The sequence below is a fragment of the Cinclus cinclus genome, chromosome 16 (genome assembly GCF_963662255.1).
Source record: "Cinclus cinclus chromosome 16, bCinCin1.1, whole genome shotgun sequence".
Taxonomy (NCBI): domain Eukaryota; kingdom Metazoa; phylum Chordata; class Aves; order Passeriformes; family Cinclidae; genus Cinclus; species Cinclus cinclus.
Genome location: NC_085061.1, coordinates 5,402,313 through 5,429,778, shown reverse-complemented (window position 1 = coordinate 5,429,778; position 27,466 = coordinate 5,402,313). Strand labels below are relative to the sequence as shown.

General features: G+C 40.3%; 2 protein-coding genes across 2 annotated transcripts in view; one reads left to right on the top strand and one right to left on the bottom strand.

Moving 5' to 3' along the window:
- The window catches only part of C16H7orf50 (chromosome 16 C7orf50 homolog), a 124,845-nt gene that overhangs the window by 62,011 nt on the left and 35,368 nt on the right, over positions 1–27,466 (bottom strand). The window lies entirely within an intron of this gene.
- Positions 10,044–14,779, top strand: GPR146 (G protein-coupled receptor 146). The gene is made up of 2 exons (XM_062503829.1): positions 10,044–10,188; positions 13,388–14,779. Exon 2 carries the CDS (start codon positions 13,432–13,434, stop codon positions 14,434–14,436), a length of 1,005 nt encoding a protein of 334 aa, XP_062359813.1. The 5' UTR covers positions 10,044–10,188; positions 13,388–13,431; the 3' UTR covers positions 14,437–14,779.

Here is a 27,466-nt window from a genome sequence, read left to right as displayed (position 1 = left end):
CTGATTCTGCTGCAGGTCCATGAGTGTGTTAACGTGTACAGAACGGGTCACACTCTGTGATGGCCACATTCTCCTCCTGTACCAAAGCTGTCCTGGTTTGAGGCAGCCGCTGTTTGTCTCCCGTTACGTAACGACACCGAAGGCTGAACTGCTCCCGAACCGCAGCGTGTCCTTTCCCTCTGTCCCTTCCAAAAAAAGACCTCTCCAAACCCTTTCACAACCAGGGGCAGGGTCCACAGCACCGTGCCTAGGGCAGGATCAGGCCCTGGTTTTGCCAGAGCTGCGGTGGGAGCGTGTGGCCGCAGTTTAGGGGATTATGGGCACGTATGTGCAGGACAGTCACACGTACCCCAGTGTCCAGTGCCACGCCGAGGGCACAGTGAGCACAGCGCTCTGCCACTGCTCACTCTGCCTCAGACATGAGACGCTGCAGTCTCTGCTCAGCTCACTCACCACAGCCTCTGGTTTGATGGGCAAAATGCTTCTGCCGGCCATCAAGGGACTGCAAGGCAGTGCCTCCCAGGTGAGATTTTAAGCAGTTCTCCTTTTAGATTGCTTTCGGTTTTTAAAAGCCTAGAAAGAAATTACATCAATGCATCTAAGCCGTGGATCAGTGAAAATGAACAGTGCTGTCATTAGAAAACAGTGCTTGGCTTTTAGATAACAGTTCCTTAGGGAAAACATCGCTGTTTGAATTTGTCACACTCCCACTTTTATCTGGTTGGCCAAAACAAAGATACAGTAGCTTTTCTTGTGCATATCAATTTTCATGCACATTAAGCTAGATTTCTCACTGTTTCTTTAGGTAATAACTATGTGCTTTATTTTCTATTATTATTTATTGCTCTGAATATACAAGATCTCTATGTTTCTGTATATTAAAAATAGAAGTATTACAGAAGAGAAGCATAGCAGAGGAATTTTGATCAAAAGTTAATCCAATTAGTCTTTAAGAGAGAAAAAAAATCTCAGTGTGAGATCCTTATGAATCTTTTATTCACAGGATAGTAATAAACATGCAGCAAACCATGCTGTGAAATACTGCTGCAAAGCAGATAGATACAGCAGTAACTAATTAACTAATTAATCACAATTAAGTTGCATTTTCATTTATAAGGGAAGGTAAGCCAAAGGCAAACTTTAAAGCACCAAAAATTTCCTAGCTGCTTTCTTCAGAAGTTTTGAATCAGCAGAATGACTGCTGTCCTTTTAGCCTCCATAAGCATTTTCAACTACACTAATCACTGTGATTTTTGAAAATCTCTTTTCTACTGTACGTAGCAGAACACCTACTTTCCCTTAGGGCTCTGTCATCTGAACTTTATGTTGTTCTGATAGAAATGCTAAAGCAGCATAAAAGGCAGCACCCTATTTGTCATGCCAGTATCACATCTGGCACGTGTTTGATTGGCTCCATCATTTAGTCCTGAGCAAAATTCCATGGATTTCTACACAAGTCAGACTGATTCTGAAGTGATGCAACAAAGTTAATCAAACGTCTGGTCAAAGTGATTCATGTAAACATCAATGTTTGTGATTTGCACTTCAGACTGATTCATGTGAACTCCTGCATGCAGGATCTGAACATCAGATGTTATCAGAGTATTCTGTATATTTTCCACAACAGCCACAACAAGTATGGCTCATTTAAGTGAAGACAGACCAGCAGGCTCCAGTGACCTCCCTAGAAACTGTGCTTTACTGTTCTCAGCACCCAGTGCCTGTGTGGGCTCTGTAAAAACAACCATTTATCAATCATTACTAAGAAACTGGCTCTCTGACAAACTAATTACTCCCCAGGCTTCCACCCATTAGCACAGGAGGAAGCAGATTATACATTTATTTCTGTGGTGTGCTGACCTCAGCTGGCACCAGGTACCCACCAAAGCCACTCTATCACTCCCCTCTGTGGCTGGACAGGGAGAGATAATATAAATCAAGGCTCATGGTTTGGGAGGAGAGGTAGAGATCACTTACCCATTACCATCCTGAAGAAAACAGACTCAACTTATAGAAAAATTAATTCATTAACCATCCAATTAGAACAGGGTAATGAGAACTAAAATTGAACACCTTTCCAAAAGCTTACCATGCAAACCCGATGTAATTTTATGTATCAGGGTTCATTGCAGTAACAAATGTGCTACAGAAGTTGTTTTTGCTTCCTGAGACAGGCAAGACTTATTAAAAACATCATGTTACCTATGAAGGACACTAAGAAATCTCTACAAAAGTTCTGTTCAGATTTTTGGAAAGTTAATTGCTGTATGGCAATGGATACACTGTAGTTAGTAAACACTAGTATTTATTTCCATACCATTAATGCGGTATATAGTTCCAGGAATTTGCAGAAATCCTAACCCTGGCTTTCCAAAATACCATGGAATAGATGCAATGTGGGCAGCAGGTGGCTGCTGGTGGTAGAGTCCAGGTGTAACATCACAGATGTTTGTGTAATGGGAGGCTTTAGGTTTAAAGAGTCCAGGTTTACAGAAACCTCAGACGTCTTTGCACATTTCTTCCCACAAAATTACTTTGGGGCTTTTTTTTTTTTTTTGCCCTTGGAAACATTTTTCCAGCCTCATGTTGGCCTGGAAAAACAATACCCAGTAAGAGTACCTCCACCCACAGGTGTGTGGAAGGATGGCCAAGGACTCAAATGAAATCATCAAATACTTAAAAACTCCTTGTCAGCATCCCAGAATGACCGTGCTAAGGGTTATTTTCAAGTTTGATATATACATATGGCTGCAGTGGGGAGTCTTAGAAGAAACTTGAGTTTATTGGTAGGACATTCTGATGACTTAGGGATAAAAACTCCCTGTCACTGATGAAGTGGAGTCGGGAGTGGCACATGGCAAGCAATAGATGGACAAATCAGAACTCATTCATGTCAGAAACATGCCTCAAGCCCCTGATAAATGAAAACTCTTATTCTAAATCTTACCATCTAATAATAACCAACCTTAGATCAGCATTAATATTATAGTAGACCCCCTAGAACGTAAATTTAAAATATTTTAGTTAGAGATTATAAATGGAATAAGATGTACTCAGTAATTATGCAAGTTCATCCAGGAGGCAGCTAGAAAATGCAATTTCCTTCACCAAGCAGTGAAAATTAAAAGCCACAGGAGTGTCAGGAACAAGATGTCTCAGACTTGCCAGCAATTAACAGAAAGATGTGTTTATCTCCAGCGGATATGACAAATTTTGAAGTCATTTCAGCCTTAGCGCAACTCTGCTGAGGGTTGATTTTTCCCTTCAAACTCAAAGTTTTATAATTCTTCTATATGCTACCTGATAAAGAACTATGTCTGCTTTTTTTAAAGAACTTTCTGCTTTTACTGGAAACCTGGTGTTTGTGGTCAGAGTGTGTTCCACACGAGTTCCCTCCCCAGCCAGTGTGATGGTCTGGTTGATAAGTCAGCTTTCACCAGTGTTTCTAATAGGAAACAGCATTATGTTATAGTTTCCAGGAAAAGTACCATCTGTGCCTCCTGTCAGTCTCTGCAGCTGGCACTGAAAGATCTGTGGGGAATGTTTCTGTGCTGCCAAATTTCAGCAGAGTTCTCTGCCACAAGCCCTGAGCTGGGTGAAGCTGACAAACAAAGGGGGAAGATAAGAGCTGCTGTTTCCACCCTGCCAGCTCACCCCGGCCAGCTCATTTACAGAGTATTTCCAGCACAGTCCATGCACCTTTGACACTCTCTTCCTGGAATAAATTCAGACAGAAAAGCCCAGAATTGGCATAATTTGCATTAATTTTGATTGGCGAGAATCTGTGTTCTTTACTGGAACGATGCTGATTTGCATGAACCAGAAGTACAAACATTCCTTACCTGGAGCCTGGGCAATTCCAAAATGCTGGAAATCCAGAGGTCCAGGCACCTGCTATCTTGTAAGAGGTGCAAAGGACCTGTTCACACTTATTAAAGACATTACCTAAGCAAAGAATTTTACCATAAAACTGTCTTTTATATTATCTCAAATATTAAAAAGACTTCACCAGAAGTTTCTATGATATGATGATCTTTACATAAAAAACAGGAACACAAATGTTTCATAATTCCCCCCCAACCCAGTCTTAACTGACCTGTTACTCTACAGTTGAAGTGTCTGTAGATACTGGGAGTAAAACTCCTTGTATTTAAACACTGATTATTGCAAGTTATGAAAAATTTATTAATGAAATCACCCGCTTAGTCTATTAAGTTCCTGAAGTCAGAAAAAAATGAACAAAATATTTTCATTAAAAACAGTGGGATAAAGTGTCTACTAAGTCCCAGCTGCTCTGAACATCAACATGACAACAGTAAAGATGCCTTCTGGAGGAGTCTGTAACCTTGTTAGATCCACTGAGTTGTAGTAGTTCATATGAAAAGAATCTGCAACTTACATTCAGTTTTAAACTGAAGGAAATTATTTGCCTGTGTGCTTTCCCAGAAACTGAAATTTTCTGTATTTTTTTTCATTAATTCATTTGGTTTCTGTGGCTCACCAGTTACAAGCACACTGAAAATTCTCAAAAAAGTTAAACTTTTTTAAAAGTTTGTTTCCAGTGAAGCAGTTAAAAGAATTCGTATATATACATAACAACTTTCAGTCATCTTGACACTGAATGGTATTTAAGGTTGTTGCTACTTAGTTTTAAAGTAGGATAGCTACATCAAAATCAGCTTCCAAGAGCTCTGAAAACATGGAGCAGAACTGCAGCAGTGCTAACTGGCTGTTCAGCACTCTGAATGGCGCCATCTACTCTGCTGATGCTTAAAAGCTGTCACTTCTTGTATTCCAACTGGTCAACTTCATAAAATCCAGAGCTGGGAGCACCTTATGTAAGCTGATTTTCTAATACTGCATTCATTCTAATTATTCCTGTTATTTAATACATAAGTTCCTGGAAGTGAATATGAATACCAGGAAAATTACTCAGGTTTTGTTTTTGCATGTAACTTCGTCTTTTTCAAAAGCATTATCTGGAGGATATTTGAGCATCTCCAAATTGTGTCTCATGTCAGGATCCCTAGCAGCTAAGGCCTGTAGATAGATGAATACAGGTAATCACTGTGTTAATTCATTCTGCCTGATGGAATCCTCACCTTTAGAAATGCACAAAAGTAAGCATTTTACTTTTTGCAGTGATGAAGTCTTCTAAGTATTAAAAGTTGCACTGTTCACTCTATAGAGAAATCTTTCTTGCTGCAGAGAAGCATTAAAAAAAGAAACCATGTCGTGTTTTTAATATAGAAGCTCTTAGAGAATTCAGTGATAAAGCTAAGTCAGGAAGGGGTGGAGCAGCACATCAGTGCCACTCATGCGATGCTGCACAGGGAGAACTTAACAAAACAAGGCTGAGTTTATGGAGTTAACCCGTGCAGAGCCCCTGCTGCAGCTGTTCCCCAGCAGCTGCCAGGGGGGCACAGCCACTGGCGACCCAACTCCCACAGAGGCTGCACTGCAAAGAAATAAACAGCACAAAAAAGGAGGATTTATCTGCAGTGGCAGATGTGCCTGGCAGATAGCATCTGTGTCTGAACAAGGGACTCCTTCCAAACAAATCTTCAGGCGATGCAGTGCTGTCTCCTCTCCACAGAGCTTCCACCCCAAGTTGTTGGTTATTACAACCTTCCAGAGCACCACCACACTGCCACTCTCCAACAGATCTAAAGGGCTCTTCAGCACACCATTTAGCAGTTGTGATTATGATTTCCAGAGTAGATGGTCTTTTTTGTCTTCCTTTATTGGAGTATGTTACCTGTTCTCCTAAGCTTTAAGCTGCTTAGAAATTGAGAGGGAGAAAGAGAAACTAAAGCAAATAGAATTATTTATTTCTGATGGATACACACTTTCTGAGCAACCTTCTATGAACCCTAAAAACAGAAGAAAGTTCTGCAGTTCTAAGCTATGAGAGTATGCACATCCTAAAAAAACAGTTGCCATAACCTAAAATCAAGTTTTCCTCCTTCTTCCAAACAAAATGCCTATCTAAACTCATTTCTTGATGCTTAGTGACCTGTGGCAGCAATTTGTAGACTCACTTTTGACAAGGCCTTATATGAACTCAGATTCCCAAAGAGCTGAACAATCTAAACAGATAACAAATGTGCAACTGATATTGTTAACAATTATATTAATAATTTTACATATTATGTATACATTTAATAACAACAATGATAAATAACAAAAACAAAAGGTCAAAACAGGAGGGGGAAAAAGCATCTATTTAGCAGGTTGCCAAGAGGCCAGGGCAGTAAGCAGATTATCATGGCACAACTGGGATCTGAATCACCAGGTAGCTGCTATGCAAATGATTTACCACAAAGATGGTGCTTACAGAATGAGAGGATGAATAAATGAGACAGAGGTTGCCAGCATCTGTGGAACAATAACAACCCAGCTAGTGAGGGGGGGCCCCACAGGAAAGAGCTCTGAAGATCACATATACAGAATTTCTGGAAAAGCAGAGTGAACAACCTCAAAGGGTGACCAAAGCAAAATGCAAAGACCAATTCCAGGAACATGGGTACCTCTGTACTTGTGCCATGTGCAACAGGAATGCATTGTTACAGTTCTTGAGAATGTAATCTTTATTGTTGATTCAAAATACCAAAGAATAGCCTGAGATATCCTGCAGGAAGGTCACAAATTGAAAATGTGTCATGTTTGGAAACCCTGTCATAAGTGGGATATGATACTCTGTGTGTGTGTGTCACATGATAAAATAATGATGGGAGGCACAATGTTAATTGTAAGGGAGTCATCAGGGAGAGATAAAGAGGAAAACATTGGCCAGGCAGATGTGAAACTCAGGGGGTATTTTAAGAAACCAGGAAATGTACACAAGAATTCATACATGGATAGAACGAATGCTAAAGGAAAAATGTTGGCCCAAGAGAAGGCAATTACCTGTAGAGCTGGAAATGGGTTCACAGCACTTAAATTGTGCAGAATCAAGCAGGAGTAGGCAACAGTTGGGTTATATAAGTGAAAAACCTTGGGTTTATTTTAATTATTAATTATTTTTATGCTGCTACTAAAGCAAGTTATGTAGCAAAGAGAAAAGGGTTTAGAAAACCAAAACCCGAGCCTAATGAAGGGTGAAATCAGCAGGACCAGAAGGTTGGGTGAGTTCACTTGCCATGAGTGGCAAACTCCTTGTTCCATCTCTTTCAACTGACCCACTCTTGCTTTTTGATTTGTACTTTTTCAAATATCCAACATAGGCTTATTATACTCAGTGCTACTTTGTATCAATTATCCCCCTTGTTTGATCCTGCCTTCTTTCAGCTTACATTACACTGAATTAACCACACTACAATTGGAACCAATATCAATTATGAACTTCCCCTGCCAAACTGGTCAATGGTTGCACCACAAAGACATAAATTACAGGGTTGGAAGGGGCCTGTTTTGCAGCCGCCCAGCCCCCAGTATCAAGCAGGATTTTCTTCTCCACTCATGTTAAAAGCATTTTATCTGAGCTGTATCATTACATTCTAAACAGCAGCAACTCAGCAACTGCATGAGAAAAGTATATTCTGAAACCTGCTTGCCTGCACTGCTGCATTTTCCCCCCTCGCATCTAACCTGAGCTATTTAGTTTTACTTTTCTGTATATCCAGCCTACAAGTCATTTGCTAATCCCTATGGTATGTATATAAGCTAGTAAACCCAAAGAAATGTCATGTTACCCAGATTGAGAGGTAACAGCAAGGTGACACTTCACTCTTCAGCACTAGAGAATTCAGTGTGTTCCCCCTAATGTACAACTAATTGTAGGTTTGTTATTTTCCAGAAATATTGATCATTCACTATTTAAAACTTTAAGAATTAATCCATAAGTAATATTCAGCATGACACTTTGAAAAAGTACCTTTCAAACCCCGATGAGGAGCTGACAATTACTAAGTCATGGTTTATATACACATACAGAACTTCTGGCCATGATTTTTTGTTTGCTCAGTCTAGATCTGAAGCAAATCTGTGCTGGCCAGCAAAGCTCTGTGTAGGACTCAGCCTTCCCACAGGCAGCACCATGTTTCAGTCTGCAGGAATTCAGAGATCCTGTGGGAACACAAGAGGACCTGACAAAGGTGCAAGTGTTTGGTGTGTTTAGAGACTCACTTTGTTGGCAACAGCTTTATTAGCTATGTACTTTATTTGCTATTAGTTTATAATGATACCACAGCTTGTGAAAACACATTCAGAGGTCAGATAAACCAGGTAAGAGCTACGTCACAGACAGATGATAATACAGCAAGTAGACAAACCTTGTATTGTATAAACAAAAAAAATCTGCAGAGCAAAGAGACAGTGCTGCAGCTGAAGGATTGGTGTTTTAAGTCAAATAAAATAATCCAAGCGTAGAATGGTCATGCTTCAGACTCTTACCCAACCTGCTCTGCAACTTAGTGCTGCATTATGAATGAAAATTTCTGAAAAAGCCTGACTGCAGCTATGGACTCTGTAATACAACTGAGCAGAACTTCACTTTTTTTCTCATTATTTAGAGTTCATTTTATGGATCTTTTCTAAAATAATCTTTGCCACCAAGTGCTCTCAACGTTTTGTGCTGTGTTGCAAGAAGTTTTTTCTTAAGTACTTCATGGTCATTGTTATCTAAATAAAACCACCTTCAGCTTTAATGGTGTGTAAAGAAATTGGCTTTTGCCCAAGTATGAGCACTCTAAAAGTGCTTCTACATGAATACCTTTTGTACTTTGCTGTTTCCCTGGTGAATTTTGGATGATTAAAGTCCTTCTGAAATTCTAAAACACCAAAAACGTGATGCCAGAGTTTGTAACATGGAGTTATCCACAGCACATACACAATTCTGTTTGTGGACTATGCATCTAACAGGAACGGGGGAATTTTCTGCTATTTGGGAGCTGCAGTGGTTTTACAATATTTGTAATGAGCCTTTAAATACAAGCTGTGGTCAGATAGAGTAACTTGAGATGAACTGGATGACCATTTTTAGACTCCACAGAATACTGTGAGTTGGAAGGGACCCACCAGGATCTAGTCCAAGTGTTAAGCAAATGGCCCATATGGAGATCAAACCCACAAGGTTGGTGTTATTAGCATCATGCTCTAAACAACTGAGCTAATCTCGGGTTTAGTGTTATTCCGGTATTTATTTCATAAACACCTCCTTGTTTTTTCACTAAGGGATGCTACACTGGTGCTTATTTACTATGGAATAAAGCTTCAGAATTTCTAAATATAAGACAAATTCATTTGAAAAAGGCAGCTCTCTCTTCTGGTTTGTGATATCAGTTGGAAACATACTTCAAAGGTGGTAACTTTTTATTAGTCTGAGGAGTTTCCATATAAGCAATGGAAAAACCACAGTACAAAATTCATTATGGGATAAATTATCAATCTGCAGTTCAAAAGCTCTTTCAAGAAGTGAGCCATTTTAAAGTTGTGGAAAATATAAACATTCATATCCATTAACTGCAAGTGACATGTAAATATCCTTGAGATTAATCAACTTTTTTAAAAAGGAAGCATTATGGAACTCTCAACACCATCACAAAATGAGGGTTATGTCGTAACACCTTTTCACAACACCAAAACAATCTCCAAAGTAAACGCTCAGAAAATTTTCTTCCTACCTTGTTCTACAAGCTGGTTTATGTTTGCCAGCACCACAAGCACCTGTGCACTTTGTAGTACAGGAATTTTTAAATACTGATTGTTCAGTACATACGGCCTGTGAAAATGAAACCTGAAAGCTACATATTCTCATTCCGAGTTAAAAATAAAACCCACGCTCTTGAGTGAAGGCTGTTGACTGCACTTGCAGGGAACGGCCCGGGCTCTGCAGAACCCCGGCACGGATGACAAAACCATAACAAACCCGCACTCCCAAGGATTTTAAACGGCAAATCTGAAACCCTGGGATTACAAAGCAAGCCGGATCCAACAGCTCCGAGCACAACCTCTCTCACTTCTTGAAACTGGCTGTAAACAGGGGAAGGGAGGGGCCAGGCGCCTGCCAAGCCAAGCAGAAACTTGTGAGTGAGTAACTTAGAGAGGCAAAACAAGTGCAGCGCAGGCAGCGGCTCCCAGCGCGGTGCCGGCCAGCACCATGGAGCCGGGGAGAGCCACGGCGGGGCCCGGCGGGCGGCTCGGTGCCTCGGGAGGGCGGCTCGGGGCAGCGGCACACGGCGATTGAAGGTGAGAGGCTGCGGAGAGCCGAGAGCGCTGCCGGGCGGGCAGGGCTGCGTGTCCAGCGCCATCCCGGGCTGAGAACGGCGGGGTGAGCCGGGCAGAGCCGGGAGCAGGGCAGAGCTGGGAGCAGGACAGAGATGGGAACAGGGCAGAGCTGGGGGATCCGGGCAGAGCAGGGAACAGGGCAGAGCTGGGAGCAGGGCAGAGCAGGGAACAGGGCAGAGCAGGGAACAGGGCAGAGCTGGGAGCAGGGCAGAGCAGGGAGCAGAGCAGAGCTGGGAGCAGGGCAGAGCTGGGAGCAGGGCAGAGCCGGGAGCAGGGCAGAGCCGGGAGCAGGGCAGAGCTGGGATCCGGGCAGAGCAGGGAACAGAGCAGAGCTGGGATCCGGGCAGAGCAGGGATCCGGGCAGAGCAGGGAACAGAGCAGAGCTGGGATCCGGGCAGAGCAGGGAACAGGGCAGAGCTGGGAGCAGAGCAGAGCCGGGAACAGGGCAGAGCCGGGAGCAGGGCAGAGCCGGGAGCAGAGCAGAGCTGGGAGCAGGGCAGAGCTGGGATCCGGGCAGAGCCGGGAGCAGGGCAGAGCAGGGAACAGGGCAGAGCAGGGAACAGGGCAGAGCTGGGAATAGGGCAGAGCAGGGAACAGGGCAGAGCTGGGAGCAGGGCAGAGCAGGGAGCAGAGCAGAGCTGGGAGCAGGGCAGAGCAGGGAGCAGGGCAGAGCCGGGAGCAGAGCAGAGCTGGGAGCAGGGCAGAGCTGGGATCCGGGCAGAGCCGGGAGCAGGGCAATGCTGGGAAGTAAGACACTGTATCAAGAGGTTGCTGCAGCCTGCACTTATGCAACAGATTGGAGCCGGGGCTGCAGAGCCGGCGGCGACCGCGCTCTCCAAGGGTCAGCGGGGAGCGCCGGGCTCTGAGCAGTGACCCGGCCCCGGCAGAGCTGCCTTGGGAATGACAAAAGGCACGGCTGGGTTCGGAGTGCTGCCTGCGCTGCACGGCCGGCAGCTCAGCGTTAAACACGGGGGATTCCGGCTCCAGCCGCAGAAATACCTCACCTGGGAATCTGAAAGTCATCAACAAGATTTCCAGGGAAAATGTTTTTAATTTTGGGTTTTATTTTTTGCTCACTTCAGAGGTAAATATTGTGATTTTCCTAAGATTACTGTTTAACGCAATGAATTGCCTGCCATTTCTATCATTAAAAAAGAATTGTTGTGTTTTACCACACTTAGAGGACGTAAAGAAAAAATAAGGGTAATGACTAAAAACGCTTGTGAAACCAGACATCTCCCTGCTCTGTAAAATACAAAGTCTGGTAGCAAAGACTGTTGATCTTCTGAGACAATATACAGGCAAGTTATTCAGTGGCTGATGTAATTCAGTCTGGAGTAATCAAAGCTACATGCTTAAGGATAAATCTACATAATGGAATTACGTGATTGCATCCATGCCTGTGCTTAGTCACCTTTGCACTCACCAGAATGCATATATTTGCAATATCTAGTTCCAGTCTGCTGCTTTGCTTGAATCGAGTCATAAGAGTTCAATGAGATGTAGTTTTGGTTCCCTTCAGCTGTGAAAGAAACAGCTTTTCTTGTTATTTCTCAAAAACCTAAAGCAACAGATGCTTCCTAAAAACAAACAGGGTTGTTTTCGGTGCTCGAAAATAGAATGAGGATGGAAAGACAACAAATACGAAGATAGGATACAGTCCACTCATACACAACAGTATAGCTGAAGAACTGATGTGAAAAAATGAACCAAACGTTAAGTTTTCCCACAAAGTTGAAAACAGCCTTTGAAAACAATAGAACTTCTGGTGCTGCCACAGAAGCCACTTCTCTGAGGAAATCAAGCATAGAACAGTGGAATAAAAATTCGCTTGCCAGGATAAAATTACTGTATTTTTTGCCTGATTTCTGGTTCATCTCATGTTATTTAGGAAAAAAAAAATGCACACAGAACAACTGCAGTGGGAAATAAAACATGGAAGTTGACACAGTTTTGGGACAAATTTTGTACTGTGGCTGAAGAGTCAAAGGATTAGCACCAGGGAGATGCAGTACCTGTATGCTCACAGACCCCACACAGTATAATTTAGACATCTGGTTCGTGGAGAATAGCATGCTGTCTAGTAGCATTCATTTTCATTGCACAATGTTTATTGTGGATTGATTAAATCTTGCTCTCCCTCTGGAAAGAATCCAGGTACGTGGAGTTATACTTTGCTATAGGTGCTGACAGAGAAGCACACAAAACCACAGGAGTGTGTGACAGGTGGAGTACGTGACATGGGAAATCACCTGCTGCACCAGCTCTACACTGTCCCTGAAATGGGTTGCCGTGAACTACAGCCATGATTTTAAGGCTGCTTCAGAGATTATTTCTTGCTTCTGCATTTTGGAAAGCGACTTTACAGGACTGCTTTGAAGTTCACTCGGTTTCAGTTAAAATGCTATCTCTACTGATGATAAAGCAAAGATGGGTGGACCTCAACTGCTGATAGCAGCATACTTTTTAAAGAATTCGAGCTATTTTGAGAGGAAATGATAGCCAATTCTTCCCTTTTTGGAAAGTCAGGCTGCCCTGATATTAGGTTCCCTGGACTACAGAGGTCCATTGTTTTTTTGAAACTAAATGGTTATAAGGTTGGAAGTCTGAATACAAACTGACATATTTAAAAGAAAAACAGCAATACCAAACACCCCCCACCCCACCCCCCCAGCTCATTTCCCAGTAACCTCTAGTCTTTTGTCAATTATATCAGTGATCCAGGACACATCCACTATACTCCCTTGTATGTGCCTCCTATAGAAACTCGTTTTTTTCAAGGTAAAGCTTCAGTTTATATACTTCCACTCTTCAGTAGTTACCCTTATGTATTTTTAGCTATATACAAGGTACTGTTTGACAATTTTCAAAAAATTGCATCAGTATTCATATATACATCAGTACGTAATGATAATTTACAATTTACTTCTGCTGAGTGTGCTGTATCAACTAATTCACCACTAGTTTCATTTCGATCAAAACTGCAGAGCATGCATCAGTCCAATTAAATTTTGAATAATGGTTTACTTTCTTTTAGACTAACAATGTTAGGTATGTGATGCGTACTACCTTAAAGTTCAAAATGTTTTCTTCACAGTATTTTGCATTCCATTTACGATGTAATATTTTAACAACGCTTTCACTATGTCTCTCTCTACAGAAAAGCTGGTAACCAGCAAAGAAGACACAAAAGCTAAAATCACTATGTGGAGCTGTGAAGCCTTAATCAACAGTACTGAGAACAGTGAGGACCAGCATCTCTGCCATGATTTCGACCTTGTGCTTTCCATCTTTTCCCTTCTCTACCTCATTATATGTTTCCCAATTGGCCTTTGTTACAATGGCCTGCTGGTCCTAGTAAACCTCTACAACAAAGCTACTATGACTATGCCAGATGTTTACTTTGTCAACATTGCCATTGCCGGTCTCATCATCAACACTCTGGCACCAATGTACCTGCTGGGTCTTGCCAATACAAAATGGGCCATCTGGAATTCCAACAACGAAGTTTATATTACCTTCCTGATTTTATTCAACATCTCATCGTTAGTTACCATGTACTCTACCACACTGCTCAGTCTGGACTACTACATCGAACGTGCCCTGCCCAGGACTTACATGTCCAGTGTGTACAACACCAAACACGTCTGCGGGTTCATCTGGGGCGGTGCCATGCTCACAAGCTTTTCATCTCTCCTGTTCTACGTCTGCAACCACGTGTCCACCAAAATAATCGAGTGTTCCAAGATGCAGAACCAGGAAGCAGCAGATGCCATCATGGTGTTCATTGGGTACGTCGTACCCGCCGTCGCTGTTCTCTACGCGCTGACGCTGATCCTGCGCATACGCAAGGAGGCCACGCCACTGGATCAGGACTCTGGGCGCTTGGATCCATCAGTGCACAGGCTTCTGATTGCCACAGTCTGCACACAGTTCACCCTGTGGACACCTTATTATGTTATTCTCTTGGTAAGCACATTTACTAACCTACGAGGAAGAATTCCAGATGTAAATTCCATTCAAATATTACACTTTGCCACGATTTTGTCAAAATTCCTGGCTTTCTCCAGCAGCTTTGTCATGCCTCTGCTCTACAGATACATTAACAAAAACTTCCCCAACAAATTGCGACGTTTGCTTAAAAAGATACACTGTGGGAACCAAGGGTGTTCTCACGAGCGCACAGTTGTACAGCAGGTCATGACATAGGTGTGACACAACCCCTGGTGCTCTGTGCCTGCAGCACTGGGTGCTCAGTGCTGGGACTGTGACACTGCTGTATTGGCACTCAGAGACATTTCAGAGTCCCAGCCAAGAGGCTGGAAGGAGCTTCCCTTGCAGCTGAATGCAACAGTCTTAATTTCCCAGTAGTTGTTTGCTGAAGTGGTGTGAGGCTCTGGCCTATGTTGCTGCATTACCTGTGACATCAGATACCTTCAGTGCACTGAACTGGTGACAAAGGATAAACTCTGTTTTCATGGCTCTGATCTTCCTGTCTGAAGAAATCGCTAGGCAGTTCATTGAAGTCTTGACTGAAGACACAGCACCTTGTACCTTGTACCTTGTATAGAAAAAGGTATTACCTTGTTTTCTGTACAAAGAAGTGATAGTGCTATCCCTGATGAAGTAAATAGCATATTTCAATGAAGATTATATAGATGATCTTTACTGAAGATCATACTACTCAATTATACATGTCCAAATAGTAAATGTTAATTATAAATTAAATTATTTAATTTCTTTCTCCATCACTGAATCCCCTCTAAATGAAGCCTAATTTAGTTTTTCAGAAATAATTTTCTCCTACAAACTAACCTGCTGTAACGTTTATGGTAAACTGATTTTTCTTTTAGCTACCACAAATAACAAAAATGTGTTTTAATTTTCCAGTGCTTTGTTTGTATCCTAAAACATTTCAGGAATTCAGAAATATTTATTAACTAATTCTGATGGAACTTAGAGATGTTTGTTCCACATACTAAAATGAAGGACACAGTGGTTTACAAAGTTAAATCAGAATTTAACTAGTGAAGATTGTCTGGCTAAGTGTTATGGTCCACATATGTTCATGTAACAAGAGCAATTATCTTAAAAAATAAATATGTTTATAATTAACATTTTGTATTTTCAAGGGATATGTTTGCAACAAATAAATTAAACTCTCTTTATGACATCACTGGAGGTTTGGAAATCATGTAAAATTCCTCAACAAAGGAATCCCAGTCAGCAACAGCTCTGCTGACCTCTCAAAAAAGCCTTCCATTGGGATTCTTGGATAGTAAAGTCTAGTTTCACAGTAGGGATGAAGAAATCCAATCCAGATCACCAAATTTTACTGATTATATGAAATAGATGAGAAACACAAACATGCTGCAGGAAGCACATAAACAGTTAAAACAACAAACTGCAAAGCACTGACCCAAAAACTACCTGTTCTCGTGCTGTTGTTGCATTAATGACAGGAGGGGACAGGAAGGGGGTACAGGTGGAGCTGATACTCTCCCACTGCTGTGGGGCCACAAGAACACTTTTGTCACTTGATACATGCTAAAGCATCATTTTATTGCTTAATCTGTCACAGCACAACTCAGATTCCACATGACATCCAAAAAATGTGACTTTTTCAACCTTCTGGTGTAGAAAAAGAACATGAGCAAGACCAGAACTGAACCTTTCCCATTGTTTAGAGCACAATCTTGTCTGATAACAGGCCCTAGTCTGTCAGCAGAGACACAAAGTTCTATGTGAAAAGCAGGTGAGGAACAGATCTTTTCCCATCAAGCAGTTTCTTCCCATAGTCATATTTGCTTATCTTCCTTATATACAAGCATCTCTAAGTTATCAACATCGTGGTGGAAGACTTTCCATTAATACTTAATTTTAAAGAGATTTTCATATTTTACTGAGTATTTTTAACCTTTGAAGCCTACAGAGTAAATAATGTACTTCTGTGGTGGTTTGTTTTAGCCTGTTGATGAAAACCCTGATAAGGACTGAAGCTGTTCCTTATTGCTGCATCCAACTCACACACTCATTTACAGTGCTTCTTTGCTGATACACATCATACTGGCTGCTTTCTTGGTTTTGCCCACCTTGAGAGATTTTCTATGAATTTCTACACATCTTGAGCATTCAAGCTCGCTTCCACACAGAAGTGCTTAGGAACAAAATCTTTCTTTACAGCTGTCAAGCAAACAGACTCCTTCTTCCCATCTGAGGAAAATTAGGTTTGTTGATGCACCACATTAAAACTGTCACGTAAAATCTGTTAAAAGAAATTCTGTGCCATTATGCAGGAGGAGTTCCAGCAGGGAGGAACTGGCTTATCTGGTGTGAATAGAGGCTTTAGAACTGGGACATCACCAGAACATTGCAGCTGAGCAGGCAACTCTTAAGTGCAATTTCAGCTTCTATGTTGCTTCCTTACTTCCATTTTCTCCTTCTCTTAAGACATCTTCTTTTCTGTCTCTAAAAGAACTGTTGCCTTTATTTCTGTTCCTTTCTCTCTCAGTTAAATTCTCAGTTTCAGATCACAGCTCTGGTATCATTTATCTTCATTGTTTTTCACTTCTCTGCACAATTTATTTAACTTTCATTTCTCTCCCATCCCTGCTTGTCTTGCACACCTGGTACCATTCAGTACTCACGTTTACTTCATCACACTGACTCCTTTATGATCGCCTAAATCTTATTTGGTGACTTGACATTACGAACAAATTTAAATAGTAAAATAGCAGCTGCTATTTAAGAGATGTAAAAAGACAGATTTTTATGGAATTTACCCGGGGGGTATCCAGTCTGATTTTTTCCTAATCTTTTTTACTGCAACAGAGCTACGGATGTTTGTCTATATCCTCGATAATCACTAAATGTGATGGCAATCATAGATACAACAGCTTGGATAATTTAACGACCAAGACTGCTATCCACTCAACCTCTTTGACCAGTTAATTTGATGTATGAGTTGCCTCAAAGAAACTGTGCTGTGGATCTGTCTGGCTGCTGGTCTCCTAAGGAAATTCTGAACTTAACTGCAGTACCCTCACCTGGCATCTCTCAAAAAACAGTATCCCAAAAAGAGAGAGCTTTGCAATATTTCTGTAAAGAACAGTAGAGGAGCAAGTGAGTAAAATAGTTAAGGAAATACAAGGTATCAAAAATTACTTCTATGGACAAATACACAAAGTTCTTGAGAATAGGGCCTTTCCATTTCAAATACCTGAAGGGTTCTGTTGACTGTAAATAGGGGCTTATCTATTACACATCTAAATAGATATGAATAAAGTACTGTATATATGCAAGATAAAAATCAGCCTACTGATGTAAAAAGAATCTGCAAAGAGTCTATTAAATTATTTCTAAAAGTGTATCATTTAAATGTAAACCTCTGAACAGGAAGGTGTACTGTATGCTTCTGTGTGTATATAATGTGTACTAGAAAATAAGCACTAGTTAAGTGCCATTATTAACAGTGTTATTTTCTCACAAAATTGAACTTAACATTTGAATTGATCGATGGCTTAAGCCCTCTTGCTGAACCTCTAATTAATTTAAATCAATGAACTAACAAAAATGTCATGCTCTGCTTCTGAGTTATTAACACAGCTAGCTCAAGACAGGTCCTTGTTGACCAACTTAGTAGAGGTCCTAGTTTCAAAAGTTTACATTTCAGAATCAAATTTTGTTGGTCTCTGAAGATTTAATTTCAGTTAATGAAAGAAGGTGATCAGCCACTAGAAAATTCCTGGTTCTATTACAATGAAGAGATGTGGACTTCAGTATCATGTCAGAAATGGACTTTCTGGAAAGCTTCATAAAGGAAGTATTGACTCATAATACATTCTCAATAAAAAGTGTTCAAGTGTAAGTGGTCAATAAAATGTGTGATTTTTTTCTTTCTTTCTTTCTTGATAAAAACCTCTTGTAGACAAAATTAAACCTATGTGGCTTCACTGAATCAAAACATAACAAATTGCACAACTTGGACGTCAAATTTCCAGGCCTTAATTTGACATTATTAAAATCTCATTATTCATCATCATGAAGTTGGCTGGGAATGAAAGGTAAAAGGTACATACCCCGCCTGACTTTTTTCAGCATAAAAACCCTGCAATTAATGAGGCAGAGTAACAGTGCACCTGGAGATCAATGCAAACACCGGCCACATCCTGACCGCTTCCTTTCCTTTGTGCTGCCCACAATCAGCTTCCTGCAGAAATTCTCTTGGTTCTCAGAACAACATAATAAAATAACCCACACCTCTGGCATCCCAAAGAAAACACAGCTTTTAACAATCTAAGATACCTCATAATGCATTCATTGCAGTAACTACTGCACATAATCAGAAGATTACTCCCCATGGATCAGTTCATTTACCCTACATATATAAAAATATTTTCTTAGCTATACTTTAAAAATTAATCATGTGCTGCCTTTCAGTAAAGTGCAGGAAGACAGCAATTAACAGCAAACTCTATTTAAAATTATTATTGGTAAACTCTTTTAAAAACCCTCAGTCCAAGGCACTTCTAAGTTTTAAGTCTCAGTCAGAAATAAATTAATATCACAACTGGCAGAGTGGAAGTTGCAATATTACACCATTTAATCAAAGCCTAGTATCTGACAGGATGCCTTTACTTCCACGCAGTGTTTTAAAGAGTGTTTTCTTTAATAGGAGAGCCAGCATCTCTGAACAAGTACAAGAGCAATGATTTTCTGATCCTTCAATCCACAGAGCTTTTGGACACAACCAACAAAAAGGCTGTTTCTCAGCTGGATTAGTAAAACCCCTCACATACAACACAGACTGAATGATGTTCAGTGAGAACTGAGTTAATAAGCTGCAAGTTCACAAGCCCTCACAGGTTTCTGAAGAGTGAAGGACTACATAAGTGCAAGTAAAAAGGGTTGATCAGGTACAACAAAGTAAAGATGTTTACACCAGTACTAACCATGCTGACATGGCACCTGGATCTGCCATTATCTGTCAATACAGAGACATCACAGAAGTCAACAACTTTTGGAGTGCTCACACAAAACTACTATATAACAGGAGAACAGGCCCCAAGGTTGTGAAGAAAATATGACCCTGCCACCACGAACGTCAGAAGGAAGTAACACCTTTTTTTTCCCCTTGTTTAAAACCAAGATTCAATTAAAATGCTTTTGTGCTGTGGGTATGTGCATCGGTAGTGCCCCATTTATCACTGCTTATTAAAAATGAAAGCAGCCCGGTGTCTAAGCTGGAAACCTCATGAGCTTCACTGCAGGAGCACAGAACTGCTAAGACCCAAAAAAAGCAGAACCTGCTCAAGTGCCACTCTCAGTTCCACTGTTTGCTGAGGACTCAGAGAGGAATTGATTCTTGCCTGTTTCTGCAGCTGTGAAGTGCTCAATGCACTAATGAATCCTAAACATCTGCTCCTAAATTAATTTATGTAGTCTCTTAATAAGCAAAATCTTGTGTATTTCTTGAGTATCTTGTGCAATATTTTTCCAAGTGAAAGCAAGCTAATGGTACAAACCCAGCTGTGCAGACTGCCATGGCAACAAATCTGAAGTGTGAAATGTTTCCTCTGTTAAATTCCTTACGTTTTCCATTATATATCAAAACACTCTTACATATGCTGACTACATTCTTTTTCCACCAGGAGAGCAGAGGATCTATTATCTCCTTTGTCATCCTGCTTTCTTCCCACCAGGTCCTTCAATTCCCTTGAAATTCCGTGTGATTTCCTTATATTCCTTCCTTCTAAAGAACTGGCACTTCTAATTATATCCACAAGGATTGTCAAAAATATTCACAGTCTGCAGCAGGCGGAATTTCCATATTATTACAAATCATGGCAGTAAAGGATTTTAAAACACAGGATTCTCATCAAAGTTATTTATGAATTAAGTATAAAAACATATTTTAAAAACCCCTTTCCATCAAAAATTCTTTAAAGCAAGATTTATACCCAGAAGTGAATCCATTTCATCCAGTTCAAAAAAGTACTTGCACGCTTTTTCCCCTTTCCTTAAATACATTATCCCAGAGGTGATGCCACTGGCACTGATGGGCTCAGCCTTGGCCAGTGGCAGGTCCACCTTGGGGTCTGCTGGAATGGGATCTGTTGGACATGGAGAAGTTTCTGGCAGCTTCTCACAAAAGCCAGCCCTGTAGCCCCTCCCTGCCTCTGCTATCCAAACCTTGCCATGCAAACCCAGTACAATTACTGATTACAAAGTGAACTGAAAAGCCTAATTTTAGCCCCCTAAAATTTGCAAATTTAAGCTAAAATTTATCTTTAAATCGGTAGAATTTCTGCACTGTTTCTTATCTCTAAAACCTTTAAAAAATCGTTTTGAAATGAATTCTGGTATTGGTTTATCAAAGCTGTTTTAGAAACTCCATCTGGTGGTCACCGGCAGAATGCTCTTGCAGTTCTCAAAAACCATAAGATTAGCAAAATTAGTTAAATTAATCTTTAGGTGAAAAAAAAAAAAAAAAAAAAAAAAAAAAGGAAGAAGAAACAACCAGTCCCAGTTTCTGTTTAAACACGGGTTTGTACAGATGGTCTTTGCTGCAGGCAGTGAGGGTATTGCTACAAGTATTTAGAGGAAACAAAACTAACCTCAACTTGTACGACCAACTGCTGCTGTGAAGGAGAGGCAGGTAAGAGACAATTCTGTTGCAAGAAACAAATCTCAGCAGTGGTTAATTTTGGTTTTTGAACCTAACAGAAGGATATTTAACCAAGCTACTATGTCTGACTATTCACAAAGAAGAAATATTTATTAAAAAGCACGTGTTTCTTGTATTGTTTCATGAAACATCTGTTACTAGTCATTGTGGTTGACAAGATGCTCAAAGACCAAAGGCAATGCCATTCCCATTCAGCTCCAGAGTACTGTAATTCTTTCTAATTAAGTATGGTTTCACTAGTTCACAATGAAATAGATTTCTTATTTAATTAAGAGAGAAGTCTGAATTTTTTCAGCTCTAGCCTATGTGCAGTTAAATAACCATTTTAGCACCTGCAGTGCTATGCAGAGACCAGCTCTCTTATTAAAACCCGCTATTAGAAAAAGCTTTTTTCCACCCTTTAGTAGAATATTATTTTGAAATACAAGCAATTTTTGAGCTCTTGTAGCTGAGTTACACAGATGATTTACCTGTATTGAGGAATTTATTTTGTGATTGATAGAAACATTACTGTATAGTAATAATAATAAAACACTGTTTATAAAACAACTTACATTATAAACAGTGCTCAAATAAGCCAATAATAAAACCACTAATACTGAACCACAGGCAAGGAACCCTGAGACGTGAAGGCAGCAATCACACAGCACTGAGCATGGCAGTTCTAGGGAAAAAGGAAGAAATGTTGATTTACAAGCAGCTCTGAGGTGCAGATAATCATTAATAACCAGTGCTTATGGATAAACATTGCCAGCCTGGGCTTCTTAACCCCATCCAAGCAGAGAGAGTAAGACTATCAGATTTTACAATTTGACATAGCTACATGTACATTATAAATAAGCATAAGCATCTGAATTCCATTTTAAAAACCACACTTAAAAAACCCTTCCTAAACCAAACATGCAGGGAGTATAATACAATAAAGCCATGTGAGGATTTTTCATTCTAAAATTAATTCATAAACAAAATTCCTTTTCTTCCAAACTAGCAATTCTTGGTTCTCTGTACAACTTCCCTCATGTTTTGGGGTTTGGTGGGTTTGGGTTTTTTTGGAGGAGGGGTGTCCTTTTTAAAGTCAAAGGCTGAATGCTCTACAGCGTTTTAATCAAGGACACAAATTTGCTTGCTGTCAAGTAGGAATAAACATATAAAATTAACAGCAAGGCCTTTCACAAGAACAATTTTACGGTGTGAGTGGCAACTGTGCATCAATGTAACAAAAGCCTTAGAACAGATACTCCTCTCAAAAATTAGGGTTTTTTTTTTCCCCTCCAGAATTTTGAGGTATTGCATTAATGAGTCGTTTTAATGTCTTAAAATGCCACAAAGAAAATCTTCCAATATTTAAGCTCAGCCGAATAGAGTCAAAGCAATCTTTGACTAACACAGTGGCTTATATCCCACACTAAAATTATTTTTTTCTTACACAACAACAATAGAGGAAAAATTAAGGTGGAAATAAATGGCAGTTAAAGAAAAACATCTTTGAAACAAAATTGCAGTGTATTGCAGGATTCAAAATTCCAGTAACGAGGCAACTGCTTTTCATCATAATACACTGGGGTACAGGCAATAACAGTAATTTAATATTCCAAAAGAATCCTATCATTCTACAAAAGGATGGTTTTCTTAATACCATGACATCCAAAAGGCAAGAAAAGATATGATAACTGAGAGAAGAAGACAACAATGTGGTTAGAAAATAAATTTTGGGCTCGTCATGCAGGATTAGCTCCTCAACAATAATCACCACTCCAGAGAATCCAGTGCAGTCCTTGGAGTAACTGCAGGTTTCTGCAGCCCCTGGTCTCCAGGATCACCCTGTGGCTCTTTGATGCAGCACCAAGCAAACACGAGCTCTAATGCTCAGCTGAGTGCTACAGCTCTTTGCTGAACAGCTGATCAGGACTGCTCAGAAGCAAGATGAGCAGGACAGGATTGCCATCCCCATAATACTTTACAGGATGGATCTGCCTGAAGTGAGACAATAAAAAGACTGAAATCTCCATCTCTGCTGAGCTCACCATCTCACAAGCCAGCAGCATTGAACAGTGTTGGTTAGACAAGATGGAGGAGTTTCTCTCATTTGGCAAACAAAGATATGAGAGAAAGAACCTTCTCTCAACTCCTCTTCACTTCAATTAAACCTACTGTCAGGGATGTGTGCTCTACTAAACACATCAGGAATATCAATTAAGAGAAATTATTGGTGTTGGTAAAAAAAAAAAAAGTCATTCACATCTGCTTTCTTTATAGCAACATCTGTCACTCAGTATTGGAGATATTTATTGTGCCATATGAACAGTTGTGTTCAAAAATAAACCCGAGTTTTGCCCACCACAGCACACTATAGGTGGTTAGTGGCTGTATGTTAGCAGCCAATTCTTAAATATTGCCACAGCATCTCACAACTATTTCAGTTCTCTAACTTCACCTTTCCTGCCTCCGTCCTATCCAGAACATCATTATCACACATCAACCTTTTCCACTGACAGCAAGTAAATTAACACATGCTAAGAAATTTGACCAAAAAAATCATAAATCACTACTAAAAATAACTATGACATTATGCAATTATGCATCATCCCAAACACAATCAGTTAATCATTTTCTGGAGCTTTATGAAACCTTTATACAACTGAGCACTAGTCTGCTTGGAACTATTCTCATATGACTTGTACCCTGTGATCACTTAAGCAAATTAAACAAACTGGTCTATTGTTTTTTTCTAAGGAAAGATGCAGCTGGTCACACAACAGCAATGTTTTGCTTTTCTTTTACTAACACATTAACTGTGACACTAACAGTGCAGCAAGCTGCTGCCAAAACTCCACCTGGGAGCTCTTACCATGCCTCAAAAATTCTTCTGTTTCTGTAGAGGAGGCAGAATTGCAACTATGGAGATGGGAATCAGCAAAGTCTAAACAGAATAAAGAATACAGAGTTGGGAAACTTTTATCTTCTAACCTCTATTTCTCCTCTGGCTTTCAATTTATTTGATCACCTTGGAAGAATAAATTTCCCAGTAGCCAAGTTTTTCCACCTGTAAAACGTGATGCTTTCTGATGTGTGAGTCTCTCAAGCTGTGTTCAATTCTGAAATTGTGCTGTGTTACTTGCACCTGATTCCAAGTAGGAAACATGTTCTTGCTCCCTAAATACCACTGAATAATGAAGTTTAATACAGGTTTCAGACAAAGTATGAACTAATGCCTGTACAGGTGAATGCATTTTAAAGATGGGCGCTTTCTCTTCAATTACTACTTCTTTTTAATGATGGTGTAAGAAATAGCTTCTCTCTTTTTACTTTTCTGGTTCTATTTATACCATTTTCTCATTAGTGGATAAGATCCCTTGGAGTTCTGCTTACCCAGCCCATGCATTGTCAGAGCTGGGGTTACTGAGTAACAGGAAATGTGGCCTCAATCCTGCTGTGTCAGGGCTTATCTATCTGCACGGGAGTTACTCCTTGCTCATCAACTGCTCATTAACTCAGAGGCACTGAAACCTCTGTAAAGAGCAGCTTGAATATTCCTTACATTGGTGCAGTCACTGATTTGCTTCTCTTTTACTAATAAACACCAAGGGCACAGCCAGATATCCTTGTGTACACCCACCCAAGGCAAATTCAAAAAGATATAAACACCCAGCAGTTTGCTCCTGGCCCTCAGCCAAGAAATAATTTTAGTTCCTCCTCCCATCCCCAGGGTTATCAATAATGGGCCCATTCAAAGCACTTCAGTGGAAAGTACAAACCAACAAGAAAACCATGTTGCAACTGTTCAGCATTGCCTTGAGTTCACAAGTGATCCATTCTGGAAGCTAAAAATTTAAGTTGATGACCAAAACCTTCCTGAAATTTTTGTCATTTCAAAAACAATCATTTCACTACACCTTCAGACTTTGGTGTGCTCTCTGCACAGCCCTCAGTCCTAGATAGAATAAAGTGACACTTGAAATTTGCATCTTTACTGAAAAACCAACAGAAAAATAAAATAATCACCTGATTTGCATGTAATGACAATGCATATTTTTTTCTTTACCATTCTTAATTGTTAGAATTTAATGTCAACAGAATGAGCCTGGATTAGGATACAGCTCACAGGGAAAGGCTACATACAAAACACCTGCACTACACTGCCACTTTGCCCAAGGTTTTCTGTAACAGTTTGGAGGATTTTTACTGTAAATAAAAGGAAAACAATAAACAGCTACCCAGTCCAAGAAACTGCTATGCACAATGATCAAAACTAAAGGCTCTGTGTGAATTACAGAATTCTGAATCAAGCTCATTGGAAATTACATTTCACAGAGCCCCTGAACTACTGGAGAACTGCTCTGGAGGACAGTTACTTCACAAAGAACGTGAACCTTCAACCTGAAAAGTTTCTGAGCTAGTGCTGCAACCCAAGGTCCTTCATCCATTCTGCTCTAATCTCGAGGAAGTATTTGGAGCAGCAGTCCTAACCTTCAGATGAAAATGTAGACCAAGTGCTAAAATATCTTCTACCAGTAATCCACAATTCTGATTTTGAAATTTAGACTCATACACATTTGTCTCATTTCACTTCTTCGAAGTGTTTTGGCAGTTTCCATGTGTTTTTCAGTGAGCCTTGTTAAACTGCAACAAGTGGGAAGCCATGAAAACAGAGTGGTGACACAGTGGTCACAAACTACCCTCTCAACCCACAAAAGTCACTGCAGTTTACTGAAAGGTTACAATAGAAATGCCCTTCCCCATGAGCTGGAATAAGAAAACATGATGCTGCTGATACATCCCAGACAGAGGGGTTGCACTAAAAAAAAAACATGAGCCAACCTTTTCTTGCTTATTTATATCTGAGGGTTTAAGAACAGTATTTAACAGTCACTGACCAATGCTGAGCCAGACCCAAAACATCCTTCATACTCACAGTATTGTCTTTTAATACCTCACATTCATTGCAGAGCATCTGGAAAAATAATTTACTGCATGTATAAAGTAACACGAGTATTCCAAGAGCCAGGACACTTGGAAAAATAGAAATACACCTATTTTTAAGCAGGGATCTTAATGCTTTGACATGCCCTGCTTTGTGTTGAGCTTTTGCAGTATTAAGCAAAGGGCGTGGTGTGGTATTTATTCCACAGGCTTCTCCTTTTCTAGACCTCTAGCACTTCAAACAGCGCACTGGGAAAAAATGCAATTGCAAACGCTGGCCAGTGAGCGTAGGATTACTTCATGAACAGCAAAGACAAAATCCACTGGATGGCCTCACACACTTACAAATGGCAGGGACAAACACTACTTTTCTGTTCTAAAATATCTGATGGCAGAGGAGAATCTGAACTTTAAAGTCACATGATGATGAAACCATAGGTTTGCTAAACATGCAACGTGTATGGTTTGAATGACTTCAGCTAAGTTCCTGTTTCCCTTACAGAACTGTATGTTTTCTAGTCAGCAAGCCCTGGATTTTTCATCGTGATGTACAGCAGCTGAAGAAGTTATTGTAATATACACACTCTGCTCTCTACCAAAACAGAAAAGGCTATAAGCTCCAAACAATAATTGTATTTCGTCTGACATTTCTCAGTGAAAGGCTCAGCCTGTTGTTTCTGTGGAACAATTCCTTGAAAAGGTAAGTGCTTTATATTACTTTGAATATGCAATGTTTTATTCAAGAGGCTCAAATAGCAAAGCTAAGGTTGTAATTAAAAGGTTTTAGTTTTCCCTTTTTTAGCAACATTTGAACTACACAAAGTAAAATACTGTATCTGGGAAAGGTCCTCAAAAAGCAGAAGCGTATAATGAAACTGAAATTTGTGATAAAGCCGGGCATTAAGCAGAGAAAAGTGAAGACTTTTCCAGTAAGTACTTCACTCCTGTGGAACCAATGGGAGGTGGATGATGAAATACGGTTCAGTGGTGTGGAAAAATGACTCAAACTGTTGTCTAAAACCAGTCTTTTAAAGGATGGGCATTGTCAGATAATCTTAACCCCCCTACAGGCATTGTATAGGACAGGAAACACATCAGTGTTCAGGGGATTATGTTTAAATTATTGTTAGTTCCTTTATATTCTAGAAAAGTAAAAACAAAAGCTTTCGGTTTCTCAGGAACTGCTGCTTTTCCGCAAGTTAAGGGTAGGATTTCTTAGGTCTTTACAACTTCAAATACTTACCCAAGAGTAGGAATTGAGCTCTTACAAGAAAGATGAATACAGTCTTCCACATTTTAGTCTCATATACTGCAAGCTGCCCCCCATTTTTTAATTTGGCAGACGTAGTGTGAACAGAAAGGACATCTTCTCCCTCCAGATCACGTGTCAGCTCAAGTCGCTGCAGGACATCCCCACCAAGAGCAGAGTTTCACAAGCAGTGTCATGTGTGTTGCTTTGTGACTGCATGAAAGAATATTTTCCTTCTAAAGGCTGGTGACAGAATGCAGAAAGACTGCCCTAGCAAACAATTTACAGAGGAAGAGTTCTGGCTGCCAGGGAGAAATTCCCCTGGTTTAGGAGTTCTTCCTTCCAGACTTTAAATAAACACAAGTCTCCTTGAAACCAAACTC